Consider the following 16,305-nt stretch of genomic DNA (forward strand, 5'->3'; position numbering starts at 1 on the left):
GTATCGAACCAACGTCTTTCCGGTCAACAGCCGAGTACCTTAACCACTGAGCCACCGTGGCTGCTGAAAAATGTGTGTGTGTGTGTGTGTGGGGGGGGGGGGGGTCGTTAATAGAGACTGAACAGGGGAGCATGTTTATATTAAAAGATAAGCTCCCATCGCCGTTCTGTATACCATTAGTATTGTTGTTATCAGGTGTGGAAACGGCACGTACCAACTTCGAATCACCGGCCAGGAATCATCATCATCGTTGTCATCATCATCATCAGCCTGTCTACGCCCACTGCAGGGCAAAAGCCTCTCCCATGTCTCCCCTATTAACTCTGCCCTTCGCCAGTTGCGGCCACCGTCGTATTCCCGCAAATTTCTCAATCTCATCCGCCCACCTAACTTTCTGCCGCTCCCTGCTACGCTTGCCTTCTCTTGGAATCCACTCCGTTACCCTTCAGGACCAGCGGTTATCTTGCCTTCGCATTGCATGCCCTGCCCCAGCCCACTTCTTCCTCTTGATTACAACTAGGATATCATTAACGCACGTTTGTTTGCTCACCCACTCCGCCCGCTTCCGATCTCTTAACGTTACACTTATCATTTTTCTTTCCATAGCTCGCTGCGTTGTCCGGAGAGTTAAGATCCTCGTAAGGAGAGCTTGTAAAAATTAATCTTAAATCAGCATACTATAATAAAAAATTATCTTGTTTTCGAATGGTGCATGTTCGCCAAGACATCTTTGTTCGTTATTGCAGTACCTATAGTTTCCAACCACTCCATAGCGTCCTCACTGGACAGGCGGTATTAATAGGGCCACGAAGAAAAAGAAGACTGACTTGATATACACGTCTACGATGTCGGTCTCCCGCTTGTCAACACACTACAAGGTGAGGTGGCTCATTAGCCTGGGCGCGATGCATTCTATTTTGTTCTAGATATTTGCATGATATCTGAAACCTCGTTTCAACAAGTGGCTGGCCGAAAGAAAGCCTATATTCCAGTAACGCTGCCCAGCAGATACGTCAGTGGTTTAACGCTGAATTTCCTTCTCAGGGCTCTGACGTTCTTTCTGAATAGCAGCAGGGTGCGGACTGACGCAGCAAATATTGTCTGCAACGCTTATAAACCCATTTGTCATTCTTCCCGAGTCTTGTGGTTTGCGTACCTTTCCTTCATTTCGCATAATATCTTAGGGCCAAATGTCAGAACGATCCTTGACTAACACGGCTTACTTACCTCAAATGAGGAGCCATACATTCTTCCTTAACTCAGGGAAGCGTTGAAGGAAGCCACTTAATTTTCGAACCGTCCTTAGCCATTCCGCGGGCAAAGAGGCACTCAGAGCGACGAAGAGCCGCTTGTACGCGTCTGGTGTTTATGTGTTGTGTTGAATTTTATGGCACATAGTCAAATGAGGCTATCATGCGCCAAGAACAGCGTTTGGTGAGTGTTTTGAATATGCGCCTAAAAATAGCAATATTGTCACCGTTAACACAGGACTGAAATTGTCCACGTTTCTCGGCAGAAGCCTTTTATTCAACTCACCGCATCACACTCACTAATCGCGGAGGCTGGACTCTTTTTAACCGCGTGGTAGTTAGTGCGAGTACTATATTCGGCTTCAGTTGGTTGGTTGGTTGGTTGGTTTATGGGGTGTAACGCCCCAAAGCGACTCAGGCTATGAGAGACGCCGTAGTGAAGGGCTCCGGAAATTTCGACCACCTGGGGTTCTTTAACGTGCACTGACATCGCACAGTACACGGGCCTCCAGAATTTCGCCGGCATCGAAATTCGACCGCTGCGGCCGGGATCGAGCCCGCGTCTTTCGGGTCAGCAGCCGAGCACCATAACCTCTGAGCCACCGCGGCGGCAAATATATGCGGCTTCGTCCTTGTGACCTATCTGTATGCGCCTTCATCCTTCTCACCTCTGTATACTCATCATCATCGCTTGGGCTGTTCTGTCGGGGCTCGTCTCTGATTGCAATACATTTGACTGAACTAAAAAAAAAAAGCTAGTACTCATCTTTCACCTTGCGTTTGTTTTGAGGTAGGCGCACCTATGTGTACTCGTTTGGCATTTTAGCGTATTGTTTCAAGGCTGTAGATGGCTTGGCAGTATGACATAGTTGGTCTGGCAACATCCCATTGGTGACAGTGCAGCGGCAGCAGTGAATGTTAGTTCTGTCATTGTGAGGTCGGCTCCGCCGCAGGCGGCGGAGATGTCTTACTGCGCAAACTCAGAACGAAATGTTGTGCAGTGAAGCTTGCGTACTCCACAAGTGGTGAGTGAAAGGAGCGTGAGGGTATCGTTGTGGGTCAAGAAAAGGCCACTCTAATAAAGGCTGCACTAAGTGCCCCTTAGGAAGCGGTATTTAAAAATTTACCCAGGGAAGGCGAGCCGCTCTTAAGGCATCTTCAATAAAGTAAGGAACGTTCTAAAACTTGGCCCTTGATATTAGGGTTCTTTCTTGCTGTTCTCCGCGGTTCTCATGTTCCACTCGTTGTCATACTTCTGAAGTAGAGCGTACTTTTCGGTGTGGAATACAGTTTCTTACGTTTGCGTCTATCACTTGCAGCCTTCAAGGAAAAGGTGCAATGCCCCAGGCACGAGAGATAAGAAGCGGTTCATGATATGGCCGGAAGTTCACACGGTAACAAATACTCTAAAAACCATAGCGTTTTCCAAACTTGCAGTATGCACAATGAATGTGCCGGCTTCGTGGTATTTGGTCTGAAAATTTAGCTAGAGATTGAGCATTTTGACTTTTTTTTTCATGAGTGCAGGGTTCTGTGGGGTAACTCTCATCCTTTATACCACGTTACGGAAGTAAAGAAATGACAGGTAAAGCTTTCCATCGCCCGCATGTTCAAAAGAAAAAGCCTCAAATCCAATCCAATCCAATCCAATTCAATTTGCTTCCTTCCTACATGAACATGCGCATACTCAAAAGCGCCCAATGACCATTCGCAAATGTACAGCAGTGCTCACACTTGCCTAGAACGCTCGAAAGGCGCATCAGGGTGCGCTGACGGCCTTTGTCGCTGCCTCGTGGACGCTGGAGAGTTTTTTTAGGGGAGTGATACTTAGAGCTACCGTCGCAATACATACAGGCCAGTAGTAAATGGCGCCGAATTAATACATGGTGAGTTCTTCGCTAAAGCCCTAAGGACTGCACCTTATGGCGCAGGCCGATCTCGGCAACGCTGATTTCCGGACGTATTCATGCTGATAACTGGGCAAGTTGGCATACATTCATTTCTAAAGAACGCCAAAAAAAGAAGGCGAATGGCACGCCGCCTGTGCCGTCCGCTTTGCTCTTGCCCCGTACGAGTATGCTTCCTTTCATAAAGTTGTTTCAAAATTAATTTTCGGTGGTAATTGAACCACAGGGGTTACGATAACGACTTTCTGCGATACCGATGCCAGCGCCATTTTCCCGCAAGTAAAATAACGTCATTTGATCTCGCTCTAAAACAGTCGGCGGCGAGTTCGCCACAAGTCCCGATTACGACTACAGATGAAAAGGAGACTTCTTCCAAAAGGGCGTCGGCTTTGCCGTTAATTATGGAGGGCTATTGGGCTGACCTGTTAGCCGCTGTCATAGGTGAGCCGAAGACTGACCCACGCGAGAATGTTCGTTCGGGGTGATGCTATCCTTTCAACGCGGGAGCGTTAGTACCCCCATGTCGGTAAAATTGTCCGACGTCGGTGATAGCGACCGCTAGAAGCAACCAGCCGCTCCGGCGACCTAGGTGGGTCGCCTAAGTAACGAATTTCTGGCGTCATCCCAACCTGCCCACCCGATTCTGATCAAACTGACCAGCGCGGCAGGTGGCAGGTAAATTAATGATTGATCTCGAGAGGTTTCTCGGTGACAGCAACCGGGGTCGCACAGGCCCAACCGGGGACAGCACCTGCCGTCGCAGGCCAGTGGCGCATCGCTTAACCGCTGCACCACTGCTCCAAGAGTGGCGCAGGAGCTCCCAGTGATCTATGAATGTAAAGTTAAGAATGACCAATTCCGCATATAGGGGCATTAACCCATTAACGGTATCGCGTCATACCCTTAATGCGGAGCTTGAGTGTCCTTTCCAGTTTTCTTTCTTTGAACTTGTTAAAGTGGGCTTAAGGCTTCTATGTAAAGTATAGAAAACGGGGCTCATGAAAATTCTGCCTTTGGTGTTATTAAGACTCAGGTAGCTCAGTTCCGGTCATGTGGCCCCGTCCTTCTGAGAAAATGCTGTATGTGATCAGGAGTTGCCGGTGAATATGGCAATCGGAGCTTTGTTGTGTGGGAGGGAGGAGAACGCATCGAAATGATGACTTTCGCTGCCTTGCCTCGAGAGAGGGAGGGTGCAATCTCCAGGAGTTTGCTTCTTCGCACACACACCACAGCTGTGACTGCCTTGGAATTCCATGTGGCTTAAAGCCTGGGCCAGTACAGGCAAGCATTGTGAAGTCTAACCCGCTAATGTGGAAAACTGAACAATTCGGACACCCTGTCCGGCCTCGTCAAACGCATGTATGATAAAATAACTATAGCGCACCAAAAGACGAAAGACAAAGAGAGACCAGCAGTACCAGCACGAACTTGCGATAAATTTGATTGGAAATAGCATATTTATGCCATCGAATATGACTACTTGTTATCACATGCGCGAGAAGGATCATTATCGTAGAAACACAAGCTTTCAATCACATAGGTATATAGATGGAGTGCTAATACATCTGCGACCCATTTATTTACCTTATGTACCGGGCACTATACCATGAGTAGCGCTGGCGGTATCCAACCGGAATTCAACGGGCCCGATTTACCTTTGTGATCTCTCGTATAGAAAGCATGTTGAGATGCTTTTAAGTTTTGTGGCCCGCTCCGCCATTTTCTTGTCTGTTGCGTGTGCGTCGGGAGCCGTGCTGTCAGCGTTCGTTGTCGCCCAATATCTAATCGGTGTTACGTTACGCCATACGCGTGCATACGCAGGGCGCGCTTTATTTTCAAGGAGTGTCTGCGTTTAAGGAGGCGGGGATGTTGATGCCACGAGTGCCCTGATGGACAATTCGTGTTTGTTCATCTGACATCGCGGGCGCAGTCCACTATATGGCGGACTGGTAAAAATAGTTTCTGCCACCCAAACTCCTCGCATCAGCCAGTTAGTTATCTTTTAGATATTTTTCAAGAAGCAAAGATATGCTGATGTGGAACACTTTGTAATGGTTTATGCTTCGGGGCTCCCTGAAGTCCCTTGAAATCCGAAATAGTGGGGTTTCGCTGTGAATTGTTGCCACTTATTTACTGCACCTGCCTCACAGGTGTCTCGTTTTCCTCGCACAGAAGCGCTCTCTCGCTGCCGAAGGCCCCTCGGCATCCCCGTCGCCGCATACTACGCCGCTTTTAGAGTCTCCAGCCGCCGACGACGAAGACCGCAACCAGCGCGCCCGCTGGTACCTCGAGTGCGACGAGTACGGCCCGTCCGAGCGCAGGCACGAGGCCCACTGGGCCATAGTGGCGGCGCTGGTCGCGTCCACCAGTATTGTGGTAGCTTTCTTCGTCTTCGTCGCTCTCGCTTTCGTCTCGCGCGGTGACGTCACCGTGCACCACCGCGACGACCGGACCACCACTGCCGAACACCGGGTGGCGCAGCTAGTGGCCCCGGCGCTTAATGTCGCCGCCGCGGCACGCGCTAACTTCTACATGTGAGTGCCAGTTCGTCGTGTACCGTCTGATTCTATTCGCAGGCAGAAAAGGCGCACTACACCCTAGCGCATGCCTTCGCAGTACTGTCGCGGAACCGACGATACCACTCCTACCAGTTAACAGGTTTATAAAGAGAGCTGTGTATACAGTCAGCTATACTAGGATACAACTCAAGAAAGCAGCGGCGTTTCCCTGTCAAAGGAACCACAATGGAGAGAGGGGGTCTATCCCCAACCACAGAGGGAAGGGATTATCCCCTTTCGTCTACCCCTCCCTGCTTTGTCACACTAGCGTGGTCATGAGAACAGGCCGACGCTATCGGCTGGAAGGGAGTCCTTTGACGGGGAAAAGCTGGCGCGTTCTTAAATTGTATCCGACTATAGTGCTTTAGGAAATGCCATTCACGATTATGATCTGCCGAAGGGAAACGTTCATGTCTCCCTTGACAAAATACTTTTATTCAATATTATAAGGGTTAACTCTATAACTCTAACGGTGCTAAATTTTTTGGGTATCTAAAAATGCAGCTGGGAATATTTTTTATGAACGTTTGCGAAATTGGCGGGAAAGAAGCTCGGAGGTTCTCTACTAATGATAAAATTATTGCATCATAAAGCGTGTGGTTTTTCATAGGGTTGTGGTTTCTTCGGCGCAAGCCTTGTTCTTTGGACATTAGCATCTTTGAGGCAATATCTTTTATGTAACCCTAGGAAAAAAAATACATAGCACTGAGACCTTGAAATCTAAAAAATAATGAGATGAGTCCGGCCCGTTTTGCCCATTTTCCTGAGAGATATCCATGTAAACTGCCTCGAACAAGTCCAGCATAATACGAAAGTATCACCTTGCACAAAAAGCTGCTCTTTATTCTGTAGGAAATTTAGACAGGCGATGAGCATAGCTATGTCCTGTGCAAAACTGTTGCAGTCGATCACAACGGCCCACGACACACATTCAGCTTTGGGCTTGGAGTTATATCGCTTTCTGCTCGCACTAGAAATTCGGGCAGATTCTATGGCGCCATTGGCAGATTATTCCCCATGCTAGATGCATCACAGACGCAGTAGTTAGATATGACCACAATGTTAAGAATGTAGCATAGCGTCGAACGCAGAACACCATGAATAATGCACTGGGGCACCCAAAGCTTTTGACTTACAACGCTGACTGGTTTGATCATATTCGTTTGAAATGCTTGACGACTCGCGCTGAGTTTGTCTTGAGACAGTCTCCTGCCAAGATGAGACCTCCTTCAAGTCAGTCGATCTAAAAGTACTGTCGATATCATGCAGCTGTAGTATGTTGGTCTGGCAGTTTTTGGTAGCATCGAGTGCGAAGTTTTTTGTGGACAGCCACGGGAAACTTAAGCTCCGCTTGGAAATGACAACATTGAGCTCTCTGCTTCTTCCTGAACGGCGAATTCGTAGACAGGTGTCTTGAACACAAACGACATCCGCCGGGAAATATATTAATCGGCATATCAGTATGGCTGGCGTAAATGTTTAGCAGTGCTTGATATCTCATGTGCATGAAATATTCAGCAATATTGTAATGCACGGGAAGGTTTGATGGCTCGTAACTGCATGGTAGTTTTTGTCCCAGACACCGAGTACCATCAAGACGCAAAACAACGCACTCTGCGCTTAGTCTGGAGGCGGTGGCGTACGGGCATGACGGTGACGTACGGGCACTTTTCCTTGCGTAAGCTTTTTTCTTAGATGACCGGAGCCCTTTAATTTGACCATCATGCTGACAGGCTTTATTTGCTACCGCTCATGTGCTATTCAATAACCTAGCGCTTTTGCAAAAGACAAGTTTTACGAACCTTTCTGGCTATGTTCAAAAGAAGTTCCAAGCGGAGGGCTCTAAGTGATTGGACGACACGTGAGCACTATCCATTCGTGATTACCATCACGACGATAGCCCTTAAAAGGACCCCGCAGCAGCTTTAGAGCAGAGTGAATAAATTCGCTCAGTCGATAGATTGTGTTTTTATGCACATCTTAGCCAAAGAATATACTTCTGCACGCAGCAGAAAACCGACAATCGCGCTTGAAATTTGGCGAGTCCTTTCCGGCGACTTTTTGGAACTCGCGCCCTCCTCCATGTCATGCGTAGAGGTCACGCAGCTACCGTGGCCGCGACCGGTCAGCCACGCTGCGCCTGCGCTTCAGCAAAAGCCCCCCCCCCCCCCCCCCCCCCCCCCCCTTTTCCCCTTGGGGATTTCCCTCGCGCGTCGGTAGCCTGGCGGTGTCGCCGAGTGGATGAAGCCGGCGGAGGAGCGCTGACCTTTGAGCGTACAATAAGTGACGAGAGGAGAGCGAGAGAGGCATGAAGACGGTGAAATTAAAATTTCACAGCAGATAACTCAGTTTCTAAAAACCCATTGAAATCATCGTGGCTGGAGGATACTCGAGAAGCATTGTACTTTGGCATCCCAACTGTACAGTGACTTTATTAAATTGCATTGTAGGACCCCTTTATGGGGATAATTCGCACGCCACACGAGCCTCAGTTAAGCATGAGAAACTTCGATCTTTTCAATCTTGCTATCGGCTTCAGTGCCTCAGTTCTTCGAAGGTCTGTTTTCAGCATCTGTCTTTTGGCTGCCGGTCAGTATTTGATTAAATTATGCAACCAAGCAACAGCAACTACAATCGTTTGAAGAAAGTAAAATATTAGCTGAAAATTTTGCTTAGCGTGAAACGCAAATACTGGAAAGACCATGTCTATCCCTTGGCACTTGTCATCTGTAGAGATATTTGAATTGGAACCAAAATTAGGGCTAGGACAAAAGAACGAATATTTAATTCAATCTACTTCTCAGTGCTTTTCTCTCCCTCTTTCTTCCTGGCTCACTCTTCTTGGTCGCAACTGTGGCTAACTTCACACGATTCTCTTCCGACGCAGGCCACAGACATCTCCGAAGCCTATGCCGATAAGAAGCGCCTATCCGCGATGTTCGACGACGACGTTGACGACTTCAAGGGCAGCCGTGATCATCGAGCTGCCCGCAAGGGATTCGTCAAGTTACCTCTCGCGAAGAGGCTGCCCGCCTGCTGGCTGCGACTGATGAAGGGGCAGCCCAGCTCCATTCACCCGACGAAGACACATTGCGTTGCGCGAACTGTTGAAGCTGAGAATCACAGCGACTCCTCTTTTCCTCTTTTACGTAACTTGTATCAGGTGCCTGGAACAAAGACAGAGCAACCAACACTAGTGGTTGCTATTTATCCTAACTTTCCGGCTCTTTTGCAGCCTTTTCCCAGTTTTTTTCTCCCTCTAAAAGGGAAACTGCACACGTTTAAGAAATCAACGAGCTTAAATGGGTCGAATGTGTGAAACTTGCATGTAATGCATGCGAAGTCCTTTCGAGACTGCATTTGAAATGGTGACGTAATCGCCTATTGAAATCGAGATGCCCATCAAGCTTCTCCGCAGCGCACAGCACCAAGTGGGGGGCGCATCATGGACGTCATCGAAGGTGCCAGTACAATTTCAACGCATAAACGCTTGCTTTCAAGGAAAAGAACCAACGCCACCGAAGGCAAAGGCGTGCGGGCGTTGTATGGCAGAATCCAACTAGGCACAGAAGGGGGTGGTTGGCGACAGCGCAAATTTAAAATCTTACCTTCCGTGACGTCATACTAATTTATCCGCACTCCTGCGGTGCTGTGAGGGGAAGCTTAAGATTTAACCATTGATTACTTTACTATTTTAAATGCAAGCTCAAAAAAACTTGGCATGCTTTAGCAGCCTATATAGATTTGAATCCTTGAATAGCGCGGAATTCTCAAAATAGTGCAGTTGCAATTTAGCTTTGTCCCTAGGTGACCGAGTATACGCTGGGTGCCTCAGTGTTATATATTCAAAGTGAAATACCAGTTCTTTTAATATTTCGATGCCTACTTTGGTGATACAGCTGCTCTTGTCTGATCAGTTTCGGTTTACTTTCCCCGAACAAGGCGCGTCTAAAGATAGATATACTGGGCGTATAAGCAAGATTTGGGTGATGAAGATGCGTTGAAAAAATTATTTAAATGGCAGAATAACTGAAGTCCGCAGCGTGATTCCCGGACTGGAAGGACGCAAATACGTACGGTTGCGTAAGTAATACATGTATACTCTGCTTTTTTATAGTTACCTATTTTCTTTCATAGAGCGGTAGCGGCACCAATGTTTTCGCTTTCGGGAATACCTTTCAAGAACTGAGTAGAGCCGACAACTGTACGATGCGTGAGGACTATTTATGCGCGTCAGCATCATTGTCTATGCAGGAGTCGTTATGCAGCAATGACCAACAAGCACCTTGTGCACACGGGAGAATGCTGTCACTGCTACCAGCATCTTGTGGGCATGGTGGGATTTTAAAAATAAATAGTAAGTGCTGTGTGAAGTGTTGTACACCCTTCTCGTTCTTGTTTGTATGTGTGCAGCACCCTTTGTTGATTAGTGGCGTATCGTCGCGAGCTAGCGCCGCAGCGCGCACGGGCTTGAGACCAGGCTATTTATAATGACCTATTTATGCTTTACACTCTTCCTGACAAATGTGCCTACAACGACCTGTATGCTTTGCACTGCGCAGCATTTCAGAGGCGCGGTATATACATAGTGCCAGGGGGGGGGGGGGTGACGACGACAAGGCAAACCGCACGAAGGCTTCGACGACAAACCTGTTTTCCGTCGAACCTATGCCTTAGCCGATAGATGCTTGGAACCTTAAACTTCAGTCAACCGAATAACCAGCAGACTTTCATAAAGGCTACTCGGCAAAAAGGCCGCATTCACACAATCAATCAGGGGGTAGAAAAATGCGCTGAATATAACCAAACCCTGTATAGGTATCTTCATAGATTACGAGAAACCATTTCACTCAGTCGAAACCTCAGTAGTCGTGCAGACATTACGGAATCGGGGTATAGATGAGCCTGACGTAAAAATATTGAAGGATACCTATAACGGCAGCACAGACACCGTAGTCCTTCATAAAGCCATGAATAAAATTCCAATTAGGAAAGGTGTCAGGCACGGAGACACGATCTCGGCAATGCTTATCACCGCTTGTTGACAGGAGGTATTCGGAGGTCTGGAACTGGTAGCAGTCCTGGGATAAGAGGGATAGAGAATACCTTAGTAATCTGCGATTTGCCGATTACATTGCGTTGATAACTCAGGCGATGAATGGCAAAGCATGATAAATGACTTAGACATACAGAGCAGTATGATGGATCTAAGAACTAATATGCCGAAAACCAAAGTAATGTTCAACACACTCGGAATAGGACAGCAGCTCACAGTTGGTAGCCAGGTGCTGGAAGGAGTAAATAAATACGTCTGCCGCATGACGAGAGTGAAAGAATCAGCAGAATAAAACTGGGATGGAGCGCATTTGGGAAGTTTTCTCACATATGAATAGCAATTTACCAAAGTCCCGCAAGAGAAAAGTACGAACTGCCTACACCTATTTAGCAGAAACGTGGAGGCTAACGAAAAGGGTTCAACTTCAGTTGGGGACAACGCAGCGAGATACATATGTAAACGAAGATGGCAGGCATGCATTAAGGGACAAGAAGAGGGCGGGATGGGTCAGGGAACAAACGCGGGTTGAAGACATCGTTGTCGAAGTCAAGAAGAAATGGCCTTGGACAGGTCATAAATGTGAACGCAAGATAACCGATGATCGTTAAGGGTAACGTACTGGATTCCAAGAAAAGTCAAGTCTGACAGGGGGCCGAAAAAGTTAGGCGGCCGAATTAGAATGAGAAGTCTGCGGGTTTAAGAAGGCCGCAGGTGGCACAGGACAAGGGTGCTTGGAGAGACTGACGGATTGAAGGATTGGGATTTCCTGTCCTCAAAAGCCATAAATTAGCCGTCTCGGTTTCCCGCATTGCCTTTCGGTGTTCGTGACAAGTTACTTGTCCCTGTGTTGCCCCGCGTAGCCTGTCGTACGCTTTTAGTCCTTGTCCTCCATCGCGTGTCCGCGTTTTTGCCGACCAAATAGATGAAGACTTCAACTGCTGTTGTGCCAAAGTTTTTCCAACAAAACTTCGTTTCGTTGGTATCATCTTGAAGACAGGTACCGAGCTCATCGGCCTGGCGCAGGCTCGCCTCGCTGCCTACACTCTGAACAGGAAGGAGTAAAAAGGAGTAAGCTGTCCTCTAGCGCACTATCACTTACAAAAAGGAGTGCGCTAGAGGACAGCTTACTCATTTTTACTCCCATGTAAGCGTATTCGTGTTTAGAGTGTAGCGCCAGCCGCAGCGCTTCCCAGCACACTCGGACATGCCCGGGCCGACGCGAACTGTCTCTGATGGGTCATCCCCCTGGCGGAGCGGTTGGCGCCACCGTCGTCGACCGCCGAGGGTATAAAAGCGAGACCGCAGGTCGGAGAAAGAATAGGGCGAGCCCATATCGAGAAGCCTTAATGCTTTCGGCCCCAGTGCGGCATCTTTGTACTGCCATGTGAATGCTGTATTGTTATACCCGTATTTAAAAGTGGCAATCGCACACTCATGAACAACTATCGGCCTGTGTCACTTACTTCAATCTGCTGTAAGGTAATGGAACATGCTGTTGCGAAACATATCAATTTTTTTAGAAACAACCGGACTACTTTCTGAATGTCAGCATGGGTTCCGTCGAGGGTTTTCAACCGTGACACAGTTAATTGAGACAATACATGACCTTTCTAAAGCTGTAGATGACCGGGGTCAGATTGATGTTATTTGTGTGGATTTTGAAGAAGCCTTTGGTAAGGTTCCTCATGGTAAATTACTCCTGAAAGTGCGAAGGGCTGGCATTAATGGAGACATCCTAATTAATTGCCATCCTTCTAATTGCCCCCCCGCTTTCCCCCCTGTCATAAAGCGAGTGCGGACTCAACTTCCGAAACATTTGTAGGTACTGGACCGCTAAACCGCTTTTTAGGTTTCCAATCGGATAAGCATACCCTTTATGTACTTCTTTATGGTTAAGAACACCACACACAGACGCAACATAACACCCTGTGACACGTTCAATGAAAAAAAACAAAAACAAAACAAAAACAAAACAATAACCACATTAATTGTCACCAACAGCTCCTTTACTGAAATTAAAGCATACTAGCGTTCCAGAGTGCAATTTATTCAAGAATAACTGCCCAGAACAGTGACTACATTTCATTCGATAAAAGCTTTTATTGCTGTATCTGACAGAAAAAAAAAAAATTGTTGAAATCGCTGCACTAGTCCGTAGCTCGAGAGCACTCTTCTATGTATTTCTGACTTACGTGGAGTGAACGATCACCCTTCACATTTTGTTTTGTGTGGGTAACACTACACTGCGATTATTTAAGCTGTTACCTTAACTGGCTGCGTGCGCATTCTCTGTTTAAGCAGCTGATGTGCTGTTTAGCTCGAGGTCAAGTTTGGTGCAAAGAAGCGCATCATATACTCTTGGCTTTGATGGCGTCCGATGTGTAGGAGGAAAGCGTAATACACGCAGCTCTTCGAAGGCAGCCTCCTTGAAGAGGAGTTGGATCAGCTGGTGCGCCAGTCCAAGGCGTCGGCGGTGCTGAGGCGTGTCTACGGCGACCCGCAGCTGTTCGAGGAGACGAAGGAATATGTATGGAGGCGCAATTCGACTGTCCACTGTGGTCACGAGGATGACGCCGGTGTCGTCAGTGGTGATAAACATTATCTGTTCGACATCGAGGACGATCCGTGCGAACAGCTCAACCTGGCCGACGACATGCCTTGTCTTGTGCCGAGATGTAGCAGGAAGATAATTCACAGGGACACTGAATTTCATTATGTGTTGGGAGTGCGGTAGCATTAGCGAATGTTTCTGCCTTTGCCGGAAATGATGTCACTTCTCTCCAGCCAATGGCAATGCTCCGGTTTGGTGAATAAACTTGGCTGCAGCCAAAGGGCGAATTTTATGACCGACGACGCGTTTATTAATTAGGTTCGTAAGGCTTCAAAGCAACGTATTGCTATCTTTTGTCGTTCGTAAGATATGTCTGTGAATGGCCAGCGCCCACTCTCTGACGAACCCTGATGACATTTAATTCAAGGTGTGTATTGTGACAGGCCCGTGCTTCATTGTAAGCACAGGGCACTCTTGGAGATAGCTCGCCGACAGTCTTTGCAGATAGCCTTGAAGACAGTCTTGCCGATACTCTCGCAGACCCGCAGTCTTCTATATAGTCTTGAAGGAACAGAGCTGATGCGCCGGCCTATCACAAATTTAGGTGTGGCCGCAGTATTCAGAATTACTAGGCTTTTGATTTCAGCCTGCAGTGCCTTTCTGGCGCTGCTTACGACGATGCCCTTGAAAGTACACCGTGGCTTCACACCTGTTATTAAGAACTTTGATGGCCGGTACCCTGTGTCAATTACAGTGCGTCCACACCACTCAGAAAAAAAAAGAAGCTGTACAAAGTGCTGATAGCTCATGTGCGATAAGAAGTATGAATTTTGTGATGAAACGCAGGCGGATCGAGATATCTTCGCAATCCCGCAATGGTCCGCGGCTTGCCGCTTGCTGTGCAGCATACCTAGAGACAGCCAATAGGTGGGTAATACCGTCAAGCGTAGATATTTCGTAATGTTGATCATATAGATTATTTTCAGATAGTTGCGGATAGGCAGTTGTCTGACATAGTTGTCGTACTCTCTGGTCTTCTCCCGGTATTACTTGTATTCGCGTTACTGCATAGCCGTGATATCCGCTGGCCTGGGAGGCCGCTTTTTGGTGAAGCTGTTGTAATCAAACATCCTTGGTTGGTAGTACTGGAGCTAGAGTGAAAATAATTGCTGTGAAAAATGAAAATCCAGATTGGGAACGGGGACGTGGCGTTTGTTCTGGTATGTAGTTCAACAATCGCACCAAATGCTCAAACAGATTGTGCGCCACGAGCAGGACCATTAAAACATAGAAGTTATGCGTGAAGAGATTAGTTGAGATAGATGACTCTCTATGATGGTCTTGTTTTAAAGCTTGAAAGCGGGGTGATCCTTTCTTCGAAAGTGATAATAAACCTTGCTTGCATCATTTCTCCGCCAGTTAATATTTTTGTGATCGCGTATCGATAATACCATGTGCATTCCGTATTGACCCGATAGTACATTCTACCCTCGTCAACAAGCGCGCATCGCAAACGGACCAACGGCGCGCATGTCTGTTTTCAACAAGGGGCACCTGTTATTAACGACACCATGCGTGTCTTATTTTGCTTCCTCGATTTGTACGTTTGTGTTTTGATCGAATGGGTGGTTGCCGCAGTAGCGCAATGTAACTGTTCGGAAAGCTCCACGAAATTAAAAAAAAAAAACTCCGACACTTGAAATTAGCAAATTATGGGACACAATCGGATGTTAACTGTCAGCATTTTACCAAAGGAGCTTATTGTTGCTTTGCGCCCCTGCCACTGCATACGAACAGATAAAATCGTCGAAACTGATTGGCGGCGTTTTTTATTCCTGTGTGTTTATTCAGGCGAAATTGGCTGAATAACAGAAAAGAGAAAAAAATTAGGTATTGGCAGGTTTTATCAGCAAAGTTATGAGTCTCTTAGCGGAGATAGAAGAAGACAGAAACAGGAAAGGGCAGTGGACGTTTGGCCGGTGCCGACCTTTATTCGTCCTCTGCTTCTTGCAGCTCGTCGATTACTTGATGAATAGGCTGAATGCTCACAACCAGGCAGCACTGCCATGCCAAGTTGAATCTCAAGGTCCACGAGGCGGCCCTGAGTACCACAATGGGGTCTGGATGCTGTGGATCGTATGACACTAAGCGAGTTATACGAAATGTTTTCTGGAAGAGCTACAGATAACAGGCCACTGTGCTACCGCTGATAAAGCACACACGAGGAAACGGTGTTGAAACTTGCATGTAGCTCGTGCCAATGCTGTGGTGATTTTTGTGTGAGCGAAGTGAAGAAATTTTTTAAGCCTGTGCAGGAGAGGATCCTAAAACGGTTCGCAGTGGTGCCTTTAACGCGAAAATTTCCGAATTTTAACGAGTAAGATTTACAGGCTTCAGGCAAATAAATTATCATTGTTTTGCTCTTTGTGTAAGGATTAAGATACCAGTTGCTTTCCATGGGCGGAAAAAAAAAGCGTGGTGTTAAGAAATGGTTGATCCTGTGTTCATGACCACGATTCTGTCTGAAATTTAAAAAGAACGTGTCCTGGAAAACCGCGGAGGCGTGATGCCAAGTCATTAAGAATCGTGTTGTGCCGCGCTAGTTAATACAAGTTACTGTTCTAGAGTAATACTGAAGTGGCACGCGATAGGCAAAGATTAGCAGTCATCGGCGGACACACGAAGAGTTCAAGTTGGTGGCAACACAAGTGGGTCATTGAATTTTATTTACCGCTACACTCACAATCCAATGTCGCTACCACATAACCTTTACGTCATGCATAGAAAGTGGAGATAAAGGAAAATTTTCCGAAAGCACAGAAAATGAATAAAATTATGCGAGGTGAGCTCAGTAAGCATATTATCTCTTGAAAAAAAAAAAAACGAAATAAAATGGAAGGAATGTGTTTAGAAAGAACAATTTTTTTTTCATGCCTAAGGCTAGGCGAAGGACAAGGCAAAGCCTCTCCAAAGGCCTTGCCTC

At 47.1% G+C, this 16,305-nt stretch overlaps 1 protein-coding gene across 1 annotated transcript; it reads left to right on the forward strand.

Moving 5' to 3' along the window:
• Positions 1–752: 752 nt before the first annotated feature.
• LOC149340295 (uncharacterized) lies at positions 753–8,765 on the forward strand. Its single transcript, XM_089550719.1, has 4 exons — positions 753–878; positions 2,570–2,644; positions 5,330–5,691; positions 8,603–8,765. Exons 1-4 carry the CDS (start codon positions 846–848, stop codon positions 8,763–8,765), a joined length of 633 nt encoding a protein of 210 aa, XP_089406845.1. The 5' UTR covers positions 753–845.
• Positions 8,766–16,305: the final 7,540 nt, after the last annotated feature.

This window comes from Amblyomma mixtum, chromosome 6, assembly GCF_055824585.1.
Source record: "Amblyomma mixtum isolate Tamu chromosome 6, ASM5582458v1, whole genome shotgun sequence".
Classification (NCBI taxonomy): Eukaryota; Metazoa; Arthropoda; class Arachnida; order Ixodida; family Ixodidae; genus Amblyomma; species Amblyomma mixtum.

What these genes read in the sequence shown, in the direction of transcription:
- LOC149340295 (XM_089550719.1), top strand. Translation starts at nt 846, where the DNA reads ATGTCGGTCTCCCGCTTGTCAACACACTACAAG. An exon ending in GCTTGTCAACACACTACAAG is followed by an intron (nt 879 to 2,569) that starts GTGAGGTGGCTC and finishes TATCACTTGCAG; the next exon opens with CCTTCAAGGAAAAGGTGCAA. An exon ending in GCACGCGCTAACTTCTACAT is followed by an intron (nt 5,692 to 8,602) that starts GTGAGTGCCAGT and finishes CTTCCGACGCAG; the next exon opens with GCCACAGACATCTCCGAAGC.